Source organism: Alligator mississippiensis, chromosome 1, assembly GCF_030867095.1.
Source record: "Alligator mississippiensis isolate rAllMis1 chromosome 1, rAllMis1, whole genome shotgun sequence".
In the NCBI taxonomy this organism is placed as follows: domain Eukaryota; kingdom Metazoa; phylum Chordata; order Crocodylia; family Alligatoridae; genus Alligator; species Alligator mississippiensis.
In genome coordinates, this window is record NC_081824.1 from 95,820,862 (window position 1) to 95,833,423 (window position 12,562).

Consider the following 12,562-nt stretch of genomic DNA (forward strand, 5'->3'; position numbering starts at 1 on the left):
TTTTCTGCCAGTGATATTATGGTCTCTAAGGGTTTGTCTAACCAGAGTGTAGGCTTCTGTTCTGGAGGAGTCGAGGAGAATGTCTCAGGTGCTGCCAGTACTAGGAGTTGAGAAGCATCTGACTCTGGCTTTTTGCAACTGTGACTGAAAGCAGTTTGGATGTTAGTATAAACAGTCCTGCTGGGGAAAGTGTGATGGATCTTCACTGTCTGCATTATCTACATCAATCCCTGAAGTATCTTAATGCAACAGGGGAGTTAAACAAGTCTTGCATTCTTTTATAGACGGGATCAGAGGAAGCATTTACTTGGTCAGTGCGTTTTAATCATTTTAATTCTCTTTAGACATTTTTCATTTGAACAGCTGACCTCTTCCATGTCTGTATTTCACAGTGGGTGAATAAGCAAGCCAACCTCAGGCAACCCTCCATGCTTCATCCATACATATTTCTTCCTTTTGCAGGGACATTCCTGTAGACTTCAAGTATATAGCAGAGCCAAGTATGCACTCGATGCCTGCAGTGACTTTGTCTCCAAATGGTAAGCTAACTCTTCCCTGCTCTTGGGCCTTGTGTACACCAGGAAGTTGTTTTTCCCTAGTTCTATCAACATAACCCACCTCAAGTATGGGTATTTATTCCAGGATAAGAGTGGCATTTTTAGTTTATCATAAACCCTTTTCTAAGCAATGTGAGATTACCTTTTTGGCTATATTTTGTGGTGGGAGGCCACTTTAACAGACCTTAGCTTCAAGTGCAGGCCATTTCCAACCCAACCTGGACTGCCAGAGCTGCAGTCACTGCTCCCTTCCTGCATCGCTGCCACCACTTCTCCTCACTGCCCATCCACCATATGCCCAATGCTGCAGAAGCTCTCTGACTCTGCAGGTCAGATAAAATGGCTCCATGGGTGTATGTGCTGATTCCTGATCTAGGTTATACCAAAATAAGTATGCCCAAGCAGAGGTTATACATGTATAACAATAATTGGTTCATAATTATGCCTTTAGCTTTATGCCCGAAAATGCTCACTCCCATATAGACAGACAGAGCCATATAGCTAAGGTTTTTTTTTCACTGGCATAGTGTAGTGGGACTTACTGTTTTTGTATATAGTGACTATAGAATACTCTGTGTTTAAATTCATGCACAGTATGGTAGCAGTTGCTGCTGGTTGCAATGTGCTGAACCATTGCTAGTTCAGCAGCTGATGCATAGTCTCTCAGGAAACAGCTGTTGATCCCATGTTCTTGCCCTTTTCATATTGTAATTTTACATTTTATATGCAACATAAACGTATGCAAGAGACATCCTACCCTCTTCCAGTGTTCCTGACTATGGGCCTTTTATAAAAAACAGAAGTTCTGGTTTTTAGCAGGGATTTATTCACCTTCATGTTACTAATGTAAGAACAAATTTTAATAGAAACAGTAATGAAGGAAATGATATTTTCTCCAGCTCTACACACTATCAGGACTAAGTGCATCTTTTTGTACCGTACCATTCCTGTTGCTTGGACCAGCAATAAAATACCTTACTGTCAGTTTATTTAAACGATTATTAGACTTTCTAGTTAATATCCCAGGTAAGAGGAATAGGAGTCACTGATCCCCTCAACATTGTTTCAGCTAGGCATTGCAGATTCAAAATTTTTTGCAGTCTGTCCCTGTGGCTTGATTTTGTTTTTTAAATAAGATCCTGCTGCATCTGATGGCAGCCACCATGGAAAAGTATGCCTTTGCCAAGCTGACCTAATTCAACCCCTGCTTCTGACATTATGCAGTTTGCTGTACTTTTATCCAGCTTTCCAGTCAGTTCTCATTTCTTCCACATCGTTTCAACATTTTGGTCAAGTTATCTATCAAATATCACAGATCCATTTAGTGTTCAATTGTCTTGAAGATGAGGCACTAAAATATACTGGGACATTCAGGGGAAGCATTTGTTCAATTCTAGAATGTCAGCTATCATATTAAACCAAAATTACCTTGGCCTTATAGCAATCCCAAGTCATATGAATAGAAGTATTTTCTACATAATTGCATCTTTGGCACATTCTATAGTCCTAATTGCTTTGAATTTTAATGCATTTGGAAACTAAATTGAAACTTATTTTTAGTGGGAGTTCAAAAGTGGAATTCATTGGGTTTTGTTCCTTACTTACCTTAAGTTAAAATATCTTTGTCAGTTAAAACTTACCTCCTGTGATTGGCAGAGGGAGCAAAGCTATAAAAATGGCACTAAAAGTCTTTAAAAGAAACAGAAGAGGAGTATGGTATGGTTCAAGTGTGGGCATAAGTGCTGTCTCGTCTTAGCAGCACACCTGGCTGAGAAGGAACTGGTTATGAAATTATTAAAGTTTTTTGTAAAATGAAATTGTGGTACAGACATACCTTGAGTGATGTCTGTAGTGTTTCTCCAGTGTTTATTTGCAAAGAGGGATAATGAGACTATCTAAAGTCTAGCCATCATCTTTGCAGTAGACAACAGAAACTTGTATTAATACTGAATCTGGTGAAATATGCCTGAATACTTATCATAATTCTTCATACATCAAAAAGTGGAACTTCTCAAAATCTAATTTACTCAACTCTGTTTCTTCACAAGCAGCAATTTGATTCAGTGGCATTGACATCTGACTTTTGCATGTACAGGGAAATGGCTGGCTTGTCAATCAATGGACAATCAAATTTTGATTTTTGGAGCTCAGAATAGATTCCGACTAAACAAAAAGAAAATCTTCAAGGGTCACATGGTGGCTGGCTATGCTTGTCAAGTGGATTTTTCACCTGATATGAGGTAAGTTCTGTGAAAAATATCTTGGATCCTAAGAAAATACAACTACAAGGCCTTGTATTTTAGAAACCCTTCACAGCATGGACTGCGTGTGATGAACTGCTGCCCTACTAACCCAGCATTAAAGAAAATGGTCTCGTGCCAGGCAGCAGCAATGGAAGAGGTGAATTTGCCCTTTGCCAGTTAAATTAAGTTGGTCCATAAATGCAATCCTAACATCTGGTCTAGAAACAAACAGTAGATTGAGGTATTATTATCAATGAACTCATTGGCCCAGACTCTGTCCGCAGGGGACATCTTGTACTGTTGTTATGTTCAACCAGTTTGAGAGTCCCCTAAGGAGAGTGGATGTCTCCACTCTGGAAGGCAGCCTTACAACCTTGCTATGCTAGGAACACCCCCCCCCCCCATCTCACCTCTGAAGTGGCAGGAGGGAGCATGTGAGGTCAGGTTACTGGTAAAAATAGCATCTTGCATCTGTGCTCCCAATCTACTCCCGGTATAAGTCTTACAATGCAAGGAGCAGGATACTCTTTGCTCTTACTTACAGTAGAATCTGGCATCCATGAATCAGGAAGCAGCAATATAAGAGCTGCAAGATGGTCACCAGAAGTCTTGAAGCAGTACTCCTGGAAACGCATAGGTATCTGAAATACCTCCAGTTTTAACTTGCACAATTCTTCTACCTCTCTCAAGACACTGTACAGATAACTCCCATCTACTACTTTGCAGAGAAATCTTTCAGGAAGACAGAAACCTATTTAAGATCCTGTAGATAAGTAACTGAGCAAGCATGTACCTATAAGAACATAAGCAGTACCATACTGGGTCAGATAAATAAGAACTGCCATCTATTTGGTCAGACATTAATCTATCTTGCCCAGCATCCTGTATGTCACAGTGGCAGAGAGTGGATGCTGAAAGGGAGAGTGAATTGGGTATGACCATATTTTTTTTCCACTGCTCCTCTCACTTGCAGCCTCCAACTTTTAGGGTCTAGGAAGTTCTGATTCAGAGGCCCTAACACCTATGCTCAGAAGTGACCCAAACAGAGTGTGAGGCCCAGGGCAAATCAGCCCACGCAGGGCCCCACCCCCACTACGATCCCACAGGCCCCAGACCTGAAGAAGCTGCTGCTGCCATTGGCAGTGGTGGTGATAGCAGTGGGATAGTGAGTGGCTGGACACAGAGCTGGTGGTGCTCTGCCCAGCTCTGCGGGGCCCCCCAAAGCGTGGGGCCTGGGGCAGTTGCCCCAATTCTCCCCACTAGGGATGGCCCTGCCTATGCTCAATAAGCACTGGTTCACTTTTCTTCCAAGAATGTGTCCAATCCCCTTTTGAATCTGGCTAGATTGTCAGCTTCCACAACATCTTGTGGCATTGAGTCCTACACTTTCATTACACACTGTGTGAAAAACCTTCCTTTTTTTAGTTTTAAACTCACTACCTATTAGTTTCATTTTGTGACCCCTAGTTCTTGTATTGTGTGAGACAGTAAGCAACAAATCCCTATTTACTTTCTCATTACCATTCCGTATTTTGTAAACCCTTGTCACATGCCCCCTCAAGCATTGGTGACGCGTAGGGGGTGCACGCACACCCCCTGAGTGTGATGGTGCACCCCTGGTCGCCGCTTACCACCCCTCCTCCCGCTTGCCTCCAACACCGCTGGTGGTGTCTGTGGATGATTGACGACCACTGGTCAGCACTCACTACCTCTCCCCAACCCCCCCCACTGCCAACAGCACTGCAGCTGCCTGCGGGAGCTCCCTGCTTACTGCCACCATGCTCCTGCCACTGACAGGAGCTTACTGTGCCCCCCCACAGCCTCCAGGGGCACACAGCATTCATGCCCTCAAGCATCTCACAGTTGTCCATCTAGCCCAGTATCTGGTCTCCAACAGTGGTAGAAGTGGATGCACATTTAACACAATGTGCTGTAAGTGGTTAAGAACTGGGGGGGAAAAATCTTAGCAAAATTGGGAGGGGGAAGCGGGGTGGGGGGGTGGCTGGGAGAGACCTGCAGATTCTTAAGGCTGCTTCTGACATTTTCTCTTATCCTGCCAGTATGCTGTATTATTCAAGCGACAGAGTGCTCAGTATAATCACATTGCCTAGCACACTTACCTCACAGATGATGTTGATGAATCACTGTCAGGCTGCAAGAGCTTATGCTCGTAGAGCGTAGCATGCATGCTAATTCTTTGCACCAGAAAGTACACATCCAGCAGAAGATTCTGGAATGGATAGCTTACTAGACTTTTCTCTTCCCCTATTTCTTAGTACAAAATTTGCTTTATTTTTGTGTTAACTTAAAAATTATTTCAATGCATTTCATAGTAATCCTCAAAATAATGGAAAAATAACTACTTGTTATGACAGTTTTTATGCCATTTTTAATCTCTTAAAACAGCTATGTAATCTCAGGTGATGCAGATGGAAAACTTAACATATGGGACTGGAAGACAACAAAACTCTACAGCAGGTTAAAAGCACACGATAAAGTTTGTATAGGTGCAGTCTGGCACCCACATGAAACATCCAAGGTGATCACATGTGGCTGGGATGGTCTTATTAAATTGTGGGACTGAAGAGGCACTGCAAGAATCTGAATGTGCTACTTGGGCTTTGTGACAAGGATGTTTTGAGAATTGAACTTCCAGCTGCCTTCAGCCTCTTCACTCTTAAAGTAAATGTATACACTCTGGAAAGTGGCTGAATGGTCAACTGCATCTTCAAGTGCAACTTCAAGGTGTGGGAAGGAGTGACCAGTCGCATGAAGTGGCCAAAAGCAAATAATTTGAACATTTGCTTTTTATTTGATAGCTTTTTGAAATTTAGTTTGATTTGGGCACCATACAGGTGTGTGGAGTGGAAATAGAAAACCAGCAGCTTTGTTATTATATATTTGTGATCTCAGAATAGTCTTTGATCTATGCCACAGTGCATCTTGAAAATGTACCTGTTACACACTTTGGCAGTATTTTGTGGTTCCTAAGCTTTTTCTGACTTAAGAGTTTACAACCACTTACTAAGATGCATCATAGAAATGAAGAGCTGATAAAAAGTTTTAGAATACCTGTCCTATTTACAAACTATTCACTGCATACTCTGTTAATTTAAATCCAGCCTCCACATTCTTACATTTGTAATTAAATGCGTACATCATGCTGATAATTGAAGTTCATCTATGTAACACTCTTTCGGTGTTTCCTTTATAATAGCGAACCAAGAAAAAAACAAAAAAATTGTCATGCTTTTCTAGGCCACATTTAAAAAGAAACTACCAGTTCAATGTCCCTGCTCATGCTCTTGTACATGGGGCACTTCAATACACACAGTTTTTTGTTATGGAGTTTCTGCAAAGCTGTATATATGCATCACAATTTTTTGTCTTTTTAAAGAACTTATTTTTAATAAATCTTTTGTATATAGTCTCATTTGAATGTAGTCCTTCTTTGTTAACTTTTATCCATATCAGACATCCATTTCAGGCTGAAAGTCAGCTGTTCTTAACTGATGTTTTAGTAAAGACAAGCTAATTTTTAGAACATGTAGTGATAAATGGTGATATCAAGATGATGGTTTAAGAAAAGTGCAATGTAGATGGAAGCATGGCAGTGACACCACATTTATTGGAATCCAAGACTAGTATTTTTTTCCCTCAGTCACCATTTGGGGAAGGGGGAAGGAGCCTTGTCTTGGATTCAAGTACTGGCCTGGGGTAAGCAGCAGCCAGAGCTGAGCCACTAACTATGGCCAGGCTGGGATGGCTCATGCAGTGGGGGAGCACACAGGGGAGACCATGCAGTCTACGTATCCTCCCCCCCCCCCCATGTTGTTTACCTGCTTGAATGCAACCTGGCTCAGAGCTGCTGCTACTGACTGCCCTGGAGCCACAGGTGCCACAGAAGGTAAGCAGCAGGGGGCTAGGGTTGGGGGGACACAGATGGCGCTCTGGCTTCCTGCTCCTCCCCCATCCCCCCAGATTTCGAAGTTGCAGCGGTAGAAGAACTGAATTTAGAATAACCTACTAATTATAATTTTCCATTTATAGTATCTAATTATTAGGAAGTTGTCTTAAATTCAAAATCATCCTGGATTCAGGTAAATACAGCATTCATGTAATGTATAATATGTTACTGTATAAGTTTTATAACAACATCTCAATCAATAAGAAGTACCTTGGTAATTGTGTACACAGACCTTATACGTTTCCCCAGAGGATGATGAATTAGTTTCAAACATCTGCAGTAAAACCTGCCATTTTCCCTCTATTGCTTACTGCCCTAATCCTTGGAGGACCTTCTAACGCTGTCATGGAAGCCTGCCAGAGGCTGTTGATTACATTTCTTCTCCCCATCAACTGTATAAATATTTACTGACACTCCCTGCCTCCCGAGTTATCTTACTTCTTGTACTTTGCAATAGGCCGGAGACAGCTCTGAAGCCTTTCAGCTGAACCTTGGGTGACAGATAAACAAAGTTCAAGGGAAAGTAGCTTAGCAAAAAATCTGAAGAACATAATGGGTTTGACAGAGCGCTTGTTGAAGCATGTGTTCCTAATGAACTTACAGCTTGACCTGTACAGTTACCGTGACTTGTACAAAGGAATATGATGATCAATATATTGCCACTAACCCAAGATGCTGATAGGATACCAGTGAGAATTTTGCATAGACCTGAACACGTCCCATAGATCCCACGTCCCGACCCATTACACAAATCATGTCCTCTGAGCTCTTCCCTCAGGATTTGGTCTTGTGCCAAGTCACTTGGGTTTCTCTCTTCATGTAGGATTTCCACCCCACCCCCAACCTCCACATCTTCCCATGTAACTTGCTGGTAAAAGGGCTGCCTCCCTTGAAGCGGGTGGCCTTGATATCCATCATGTACTGAAAACTATTACCAGTCTGTAAGAATGGAGCTGCTTGCTTCTTACTCTCACTGGATTTAGTTTAGTACAAAGTGCTGAACATAACATTTTTGTTTAGAATTAAGCATCTGTCTCATATTGTGTTTTTAAGTCAGCTTTTCAGACTTGTTTTGAAATCTACTGACTCTTTCTTCTGATCCTTGTTCCCCTTGTACCAATTAATCATACCAAGAGCCTATTTTTAGTTTTTTGAAACCCCTAAACTTGGCTAAGGGCCAAGTTGAATTTTGGAAAGCTGCTCTAAATTTCTACCTTTGAAAAGGTAAGTCATTCTTCCAGGTAACATTTGGGGCTTAAGCACATTGAGGCTACTTTACAGTTTGATATTAATCTTAGTGGTCTCTTGCAATACAAGTTAAAAATCTAACGTATGTTTGATTTACTGTTCAAAATAAGAATTGAAAGATTGCTAGATGTGTACCTAGTGTAGTGTGTCATAAAAAGTGACAACGAATTGAGCTTGATTTTCTTCAAGGCTCTGGAAAGCTGGGGTGTACAGCATGAGCTATAAGGGGACTAGTTTCAACAACATAGTTTGAAGATTTAAAGTGGTTTTAGTTGCTAAACAGGTGTCTGTCTGTAATTTGGCAACCTTCAGCTGGAGTGCTGGGCTAATACTTACTTGGGAAAAGCTCTTACTTGCATTGGCATGACTGCAGCATTGTAGTTATACCAGCATAATTTAAATACTTGTTCTAGAATAAAAAAATCACCTGGTTACATTAGATCATTTCCAAAGCAAATTTATATTCTGTCAAAGAATACATAAGTGTTGCTATAAGTATCCAAGTGTTATTCCAGAATAACTATAGCAGCTTAACTCCTTGCTGTCAGTATAACTTTTTCCTGTAAACAAGCCCTGACTCTCACAGCAAACTAGTTTGGTTAATTTGAGGATCTTTGCCTCAAGATCTGCATGCAGCATTTGACCCTTGGCTCCCTAGGCTCCACCTGTCAGCACAGAAACATTTCAATGTTTCCTTCCTATGGAGGAGTTGCAAATGAAATCCAAAAAAGCTGTCAGACAAAATAGAAGGCAAGTACTTTTTGCTGAAGTTCTCAAACAAGGCCAACATGGAGATGAACTTATGTCTGTTCAGTTTCTCCACAGCAAGCTCCTCTTCTCCAAGAAAATGGGACAGAAGGTAAACAGGAGTCAATTTTATATGAAAAGCATGACTTAAATGTAATTAACAAAAAATTCAGATGTGGCTTCAGTTTTGATTGTGGATGAAATTTTCTCTCTCCATCATAGTTCTGTTAGTTCAGGACTTCCTCTCCCAGAAAAATGGCAAGACTTCCAAATCTATATACTGAACTTGGGTTTGGATCCACTGAGAGCAAGTTATACTAAATCTACTTTTTAAAAGTTACATACTGGGTTTTCTGGTTATAGGACCCCCTTTTTTCGTCCATTCATAGAACCATTCAAAAACATACTCTACTTTACACCGTGTTAACCTATGAGTCAACCCCCTACCATCTTGACTCTTGTATTTGTGGTATTTTTGTATATACAATAAAAATATTCATTTTTAATGTATTTAACTCTTTAAGTCCTTTCTCTGGTTGGTTGAGTCTCCTCTGGGATTTTTTAAGGAGAATAAATAGTTCATAGTCTTCATCTGTTGTAAACCTATTCAGGGATAAAGCTTGTTTGTCCTAAAATTGAACCTAAAACTGAGACTGACTTGCATACAAGTTTGATTAACAACTGGAATACAGTAAGACTAGTCAGAAGCAGGTGGCTGGGTGAGGCATGGAAACAAGTGTCTAAATTGGACTTTTCCAAGCTACTTGGTAGTTATTGGATCCCTAGAAGTTGCTAAGAGATGCAACTATTGCATTTGTATTTCTTCCCTCTCCCCACTACCCCCTCCCCCTTGTTGATGGTGGTCACTTCTTGCTTTAGAAGGGTTTTTGGCCCTTTCCGTTACTTTGCCAGATGCTGTTTCAGAGCTAACAGAATGGGTACAGCATTCATAGCTGCTGCTAGTTCATCCTGTACCTTTTGTATACATTTCCCTTGTACTTGAAGAATCAAAGTCCTGAGAGGGGTCTGTTCTGCTTGTGTGGACCCAGGCAATACAAGACAGACTTGTTCAAGAGTCTATCACTTTGTATGAGCATCAATTGCAAGTCTGAAGATAAACAGAACAGCAGAATTGTTTCTGGTTTTCCTTGACAGATTTTAAACCCTGCAAATGACACACAGTTTGAAGTGGGGCAGTTCCCACTGACTGGCTTTATCCTAAGGTCTCTACCACAGTCTTCTGTGAACATACTAACACTACGTTTACCAAGTCACCATAAAAACAGCAGTAAGCTACAAAATCCAAAAACACATGCTAGGCCTCCACTGTACAGCTATGAGAAGGTTGCACATAGACAGTTGCGACAGCAAATAGTTAAATCTATCCTCAGCTGGTGTCCTATTAAGGGGTAGTTATTACTTGGCATGACTGCAGCAAATATTGCACTGTCCAGCTCAGTACACAAGCCATCTCTATGTTGAACTGAATGTTTTTAAGTTGTAAACTGGCATTCAGCATAACTAGTCATTCCAACAAATTACATCAGGGCACTACAAATGCAAAACAAAACTGTGAAATAAAAGGAACAGCATTATAAGGCTCTGAAGTTGTAATTACACACTTCCAAAAACACAAGCCATGAACTGTTTTCTTAATAAGCCCCTTTGCTACTGTAAGATAATAGGTAGTTCTCCTTAAATCAGGTACTCAAATACACTTACCTCCACTGAAACATGAAACCCACAAAGCTAGAACAATGACAACCTGTTGTGCTCTATAGTCATCACTTGGTATCTTGCTGACTCTATTATAGATTTGCCCTTTAGGAGCAGTCAGGCAAAGCAATGCACTTTGCCTGGAGTGGCTTCTAGATTACTGTTCCACTGATCACATGGAACAGAAATCTAAAAAACGTTTTCAAATAAAAGTATTTGTCATTTCAATACTCAGCAAATGGAAAGGTTTTGGGGGGGCTTTCATTCTCCTAAGATTTACCTCCAAGTGAAATAGACTGACTAAATGGGGATGGGAGGACCTAAATACCAGCCTCAAGCTCTTCTTGGGTTCACTCGCATCCATGAGCTACAGTACCAAACTTCACTCAGTAGGAGAAAACAGGATATTCTCACCTGGTCTTTTCTAGGACTATTTCACTCACATTGCTGCTTTCTGCCAATTTGTTTATGTTTTGTTTGTTTGTTACCCAGTAAAAATTGAAATAGCTACTTCAGCCTTCAGCTAGAAACAGCAAAAGAGCAGATTATTATTGCATCTACATATTCAGGTCCCTTGACTTTTTATGTTATTCTTTTTATACAGCTTCAGCAGAGTCTAATGCTTGTTGTATATTAGGTGTATTGCTGCTATAAGCAGACACACTGAAGATGAAGGCCTGAAGATTTGGAGGAAACTACATTTGCCCACATTCTTCCCAAAAGTGTATTACTATTTCCACTGTGCTAAGAGGCTGGCACCTTGGGTAGGATCTCATTAACACTCACTAGTTGCTAGTCTTCTAGCACAAAACCCAGTGTTTGTGTTGCTGTCCAAGCCACTTTTCATTTTATTAGGGAATCTCAACCAAAAGATTATCTCCGTGTAGTCTAAAAACAGTCTGGTGTACACTCAATCCATTTCTATAAGCTCAGTCCACTTCTGTAACTAAGCTGCTGGTTTTATCAGAGCAGTAAATGACAGTCCTTAAACTTGTGCATCCCTTTACTGTGATGCTTGAACAAGGTTACATGGTTCACTTATAATTTCTAGCTCCTGCTCTCAAGCTACTAGCCTGACACTATTTACCCTAAAGCTATTCCAGTAGAAGAGACTGGGCAGTACAAGTGTTTAAATATTTCCCTCTTTAAACACTGACTTATAAATTCAGGTGTTATTACTACCATCCCAGTCTGAAAAAATGGAGGCTCAAATATTCTCAGAGTATATTAAATGTGACCATTGTACTAAGAAATAGTTTGGGAAGTCTGATTTCTTTGGGAATGTTGGGGGTTTTTTGTGCGTGTGTGGGTTGTTTTTTTGGGGGGGGGCGGTGTTCAAATCCCCCTTTGAAACATAAAAGCTGACATTCTCTCAATTTTGAACTATGGAAACATAATAAAGAAGTTTTTTCATTGCAAAGAACTCAGAAAGATCACGGCTGCTCAGACGCTATGCATTCTTGTTGGAAATCTCTGGGTTTATCGTGTGAACTGCAAGTAGATGTTTGTACACCTAACAGTGTTAATATTGCATGGCACCCTACTTCAGAATCACTGCACCACCCTAAAGCATCTTATTGGACAATATATATATCAGCAGTCTCTCAGTCAAAGATGATTGTCTCCAACAGAAAGGAGCTCCTTGATATAGGAAAATCAGCCTGAGCAGTTCTTGATTATAGGGTTTTTCCCACTGGTGTAGTTCTTGGGAGACCAGTCTAACCAAAGCATGCACTTAAAGGCATTTGTTCCAAGGCTTGTTCTGAATGATTTCTGAGCACTGCTGTTTGGATGCAGGCTAGATTCAGGGAAACTGAATACTGCCCGTAATAAGTAAAACCAAGTACTGAGGCTGCAATCTAGAAACTTGGGCCTCCTTGCTGCCCAGACTCATTTACATAAGAGACAAAAAAAGAGTTACATTTCTGAGCATGTATTAGAGACTCCTTCAGACAAACTAGTAAAAGGTAAGTAGGAGGAAGATGCAGTATTCTAATCTTATTTTTCCTCTTTTGAAAGACCAGGTAGCTCAGATGCTACTCCCACACATGAAGAGGCTTTTTTTAGTGCATTTGTGGAAAATA

At 40.7% G+C, this 12,562-nt stretch overlaps 1 protein-coding gene across 1 annotated transcript in view; it reads left to right on the forward strand.

Annotated features, from left to right (window-relative positions):
- Window positions 1-6,233, forward strand: part of CDC40 (cell division cycle 40) — a 75,621-nt gene extending 69,388 nt beyond the window's left edge. Inside the window, exons 13-15 of the mRNA XM_006269915.4 lie at window positions 463-539; window positions 2,653-2,797; window positions 5,207-6,233. Of these exons, the coding sequence (XP_006269977.1) occupies window positions 463-539; window positions 2,653-2,797; window positions 5,207-5,384 (400 nt within the window). The 3' untranslated portion in view covers window positions 5,385-6,233. The remainder of the gene's footprint in view (window positions 1-462; window positions 540-2,652; window positions 2,798-5,206) is intronic.
- The last annotated feature ends 6,329 nt before the right edge of the window (window positions 6,234-12,562 follow it).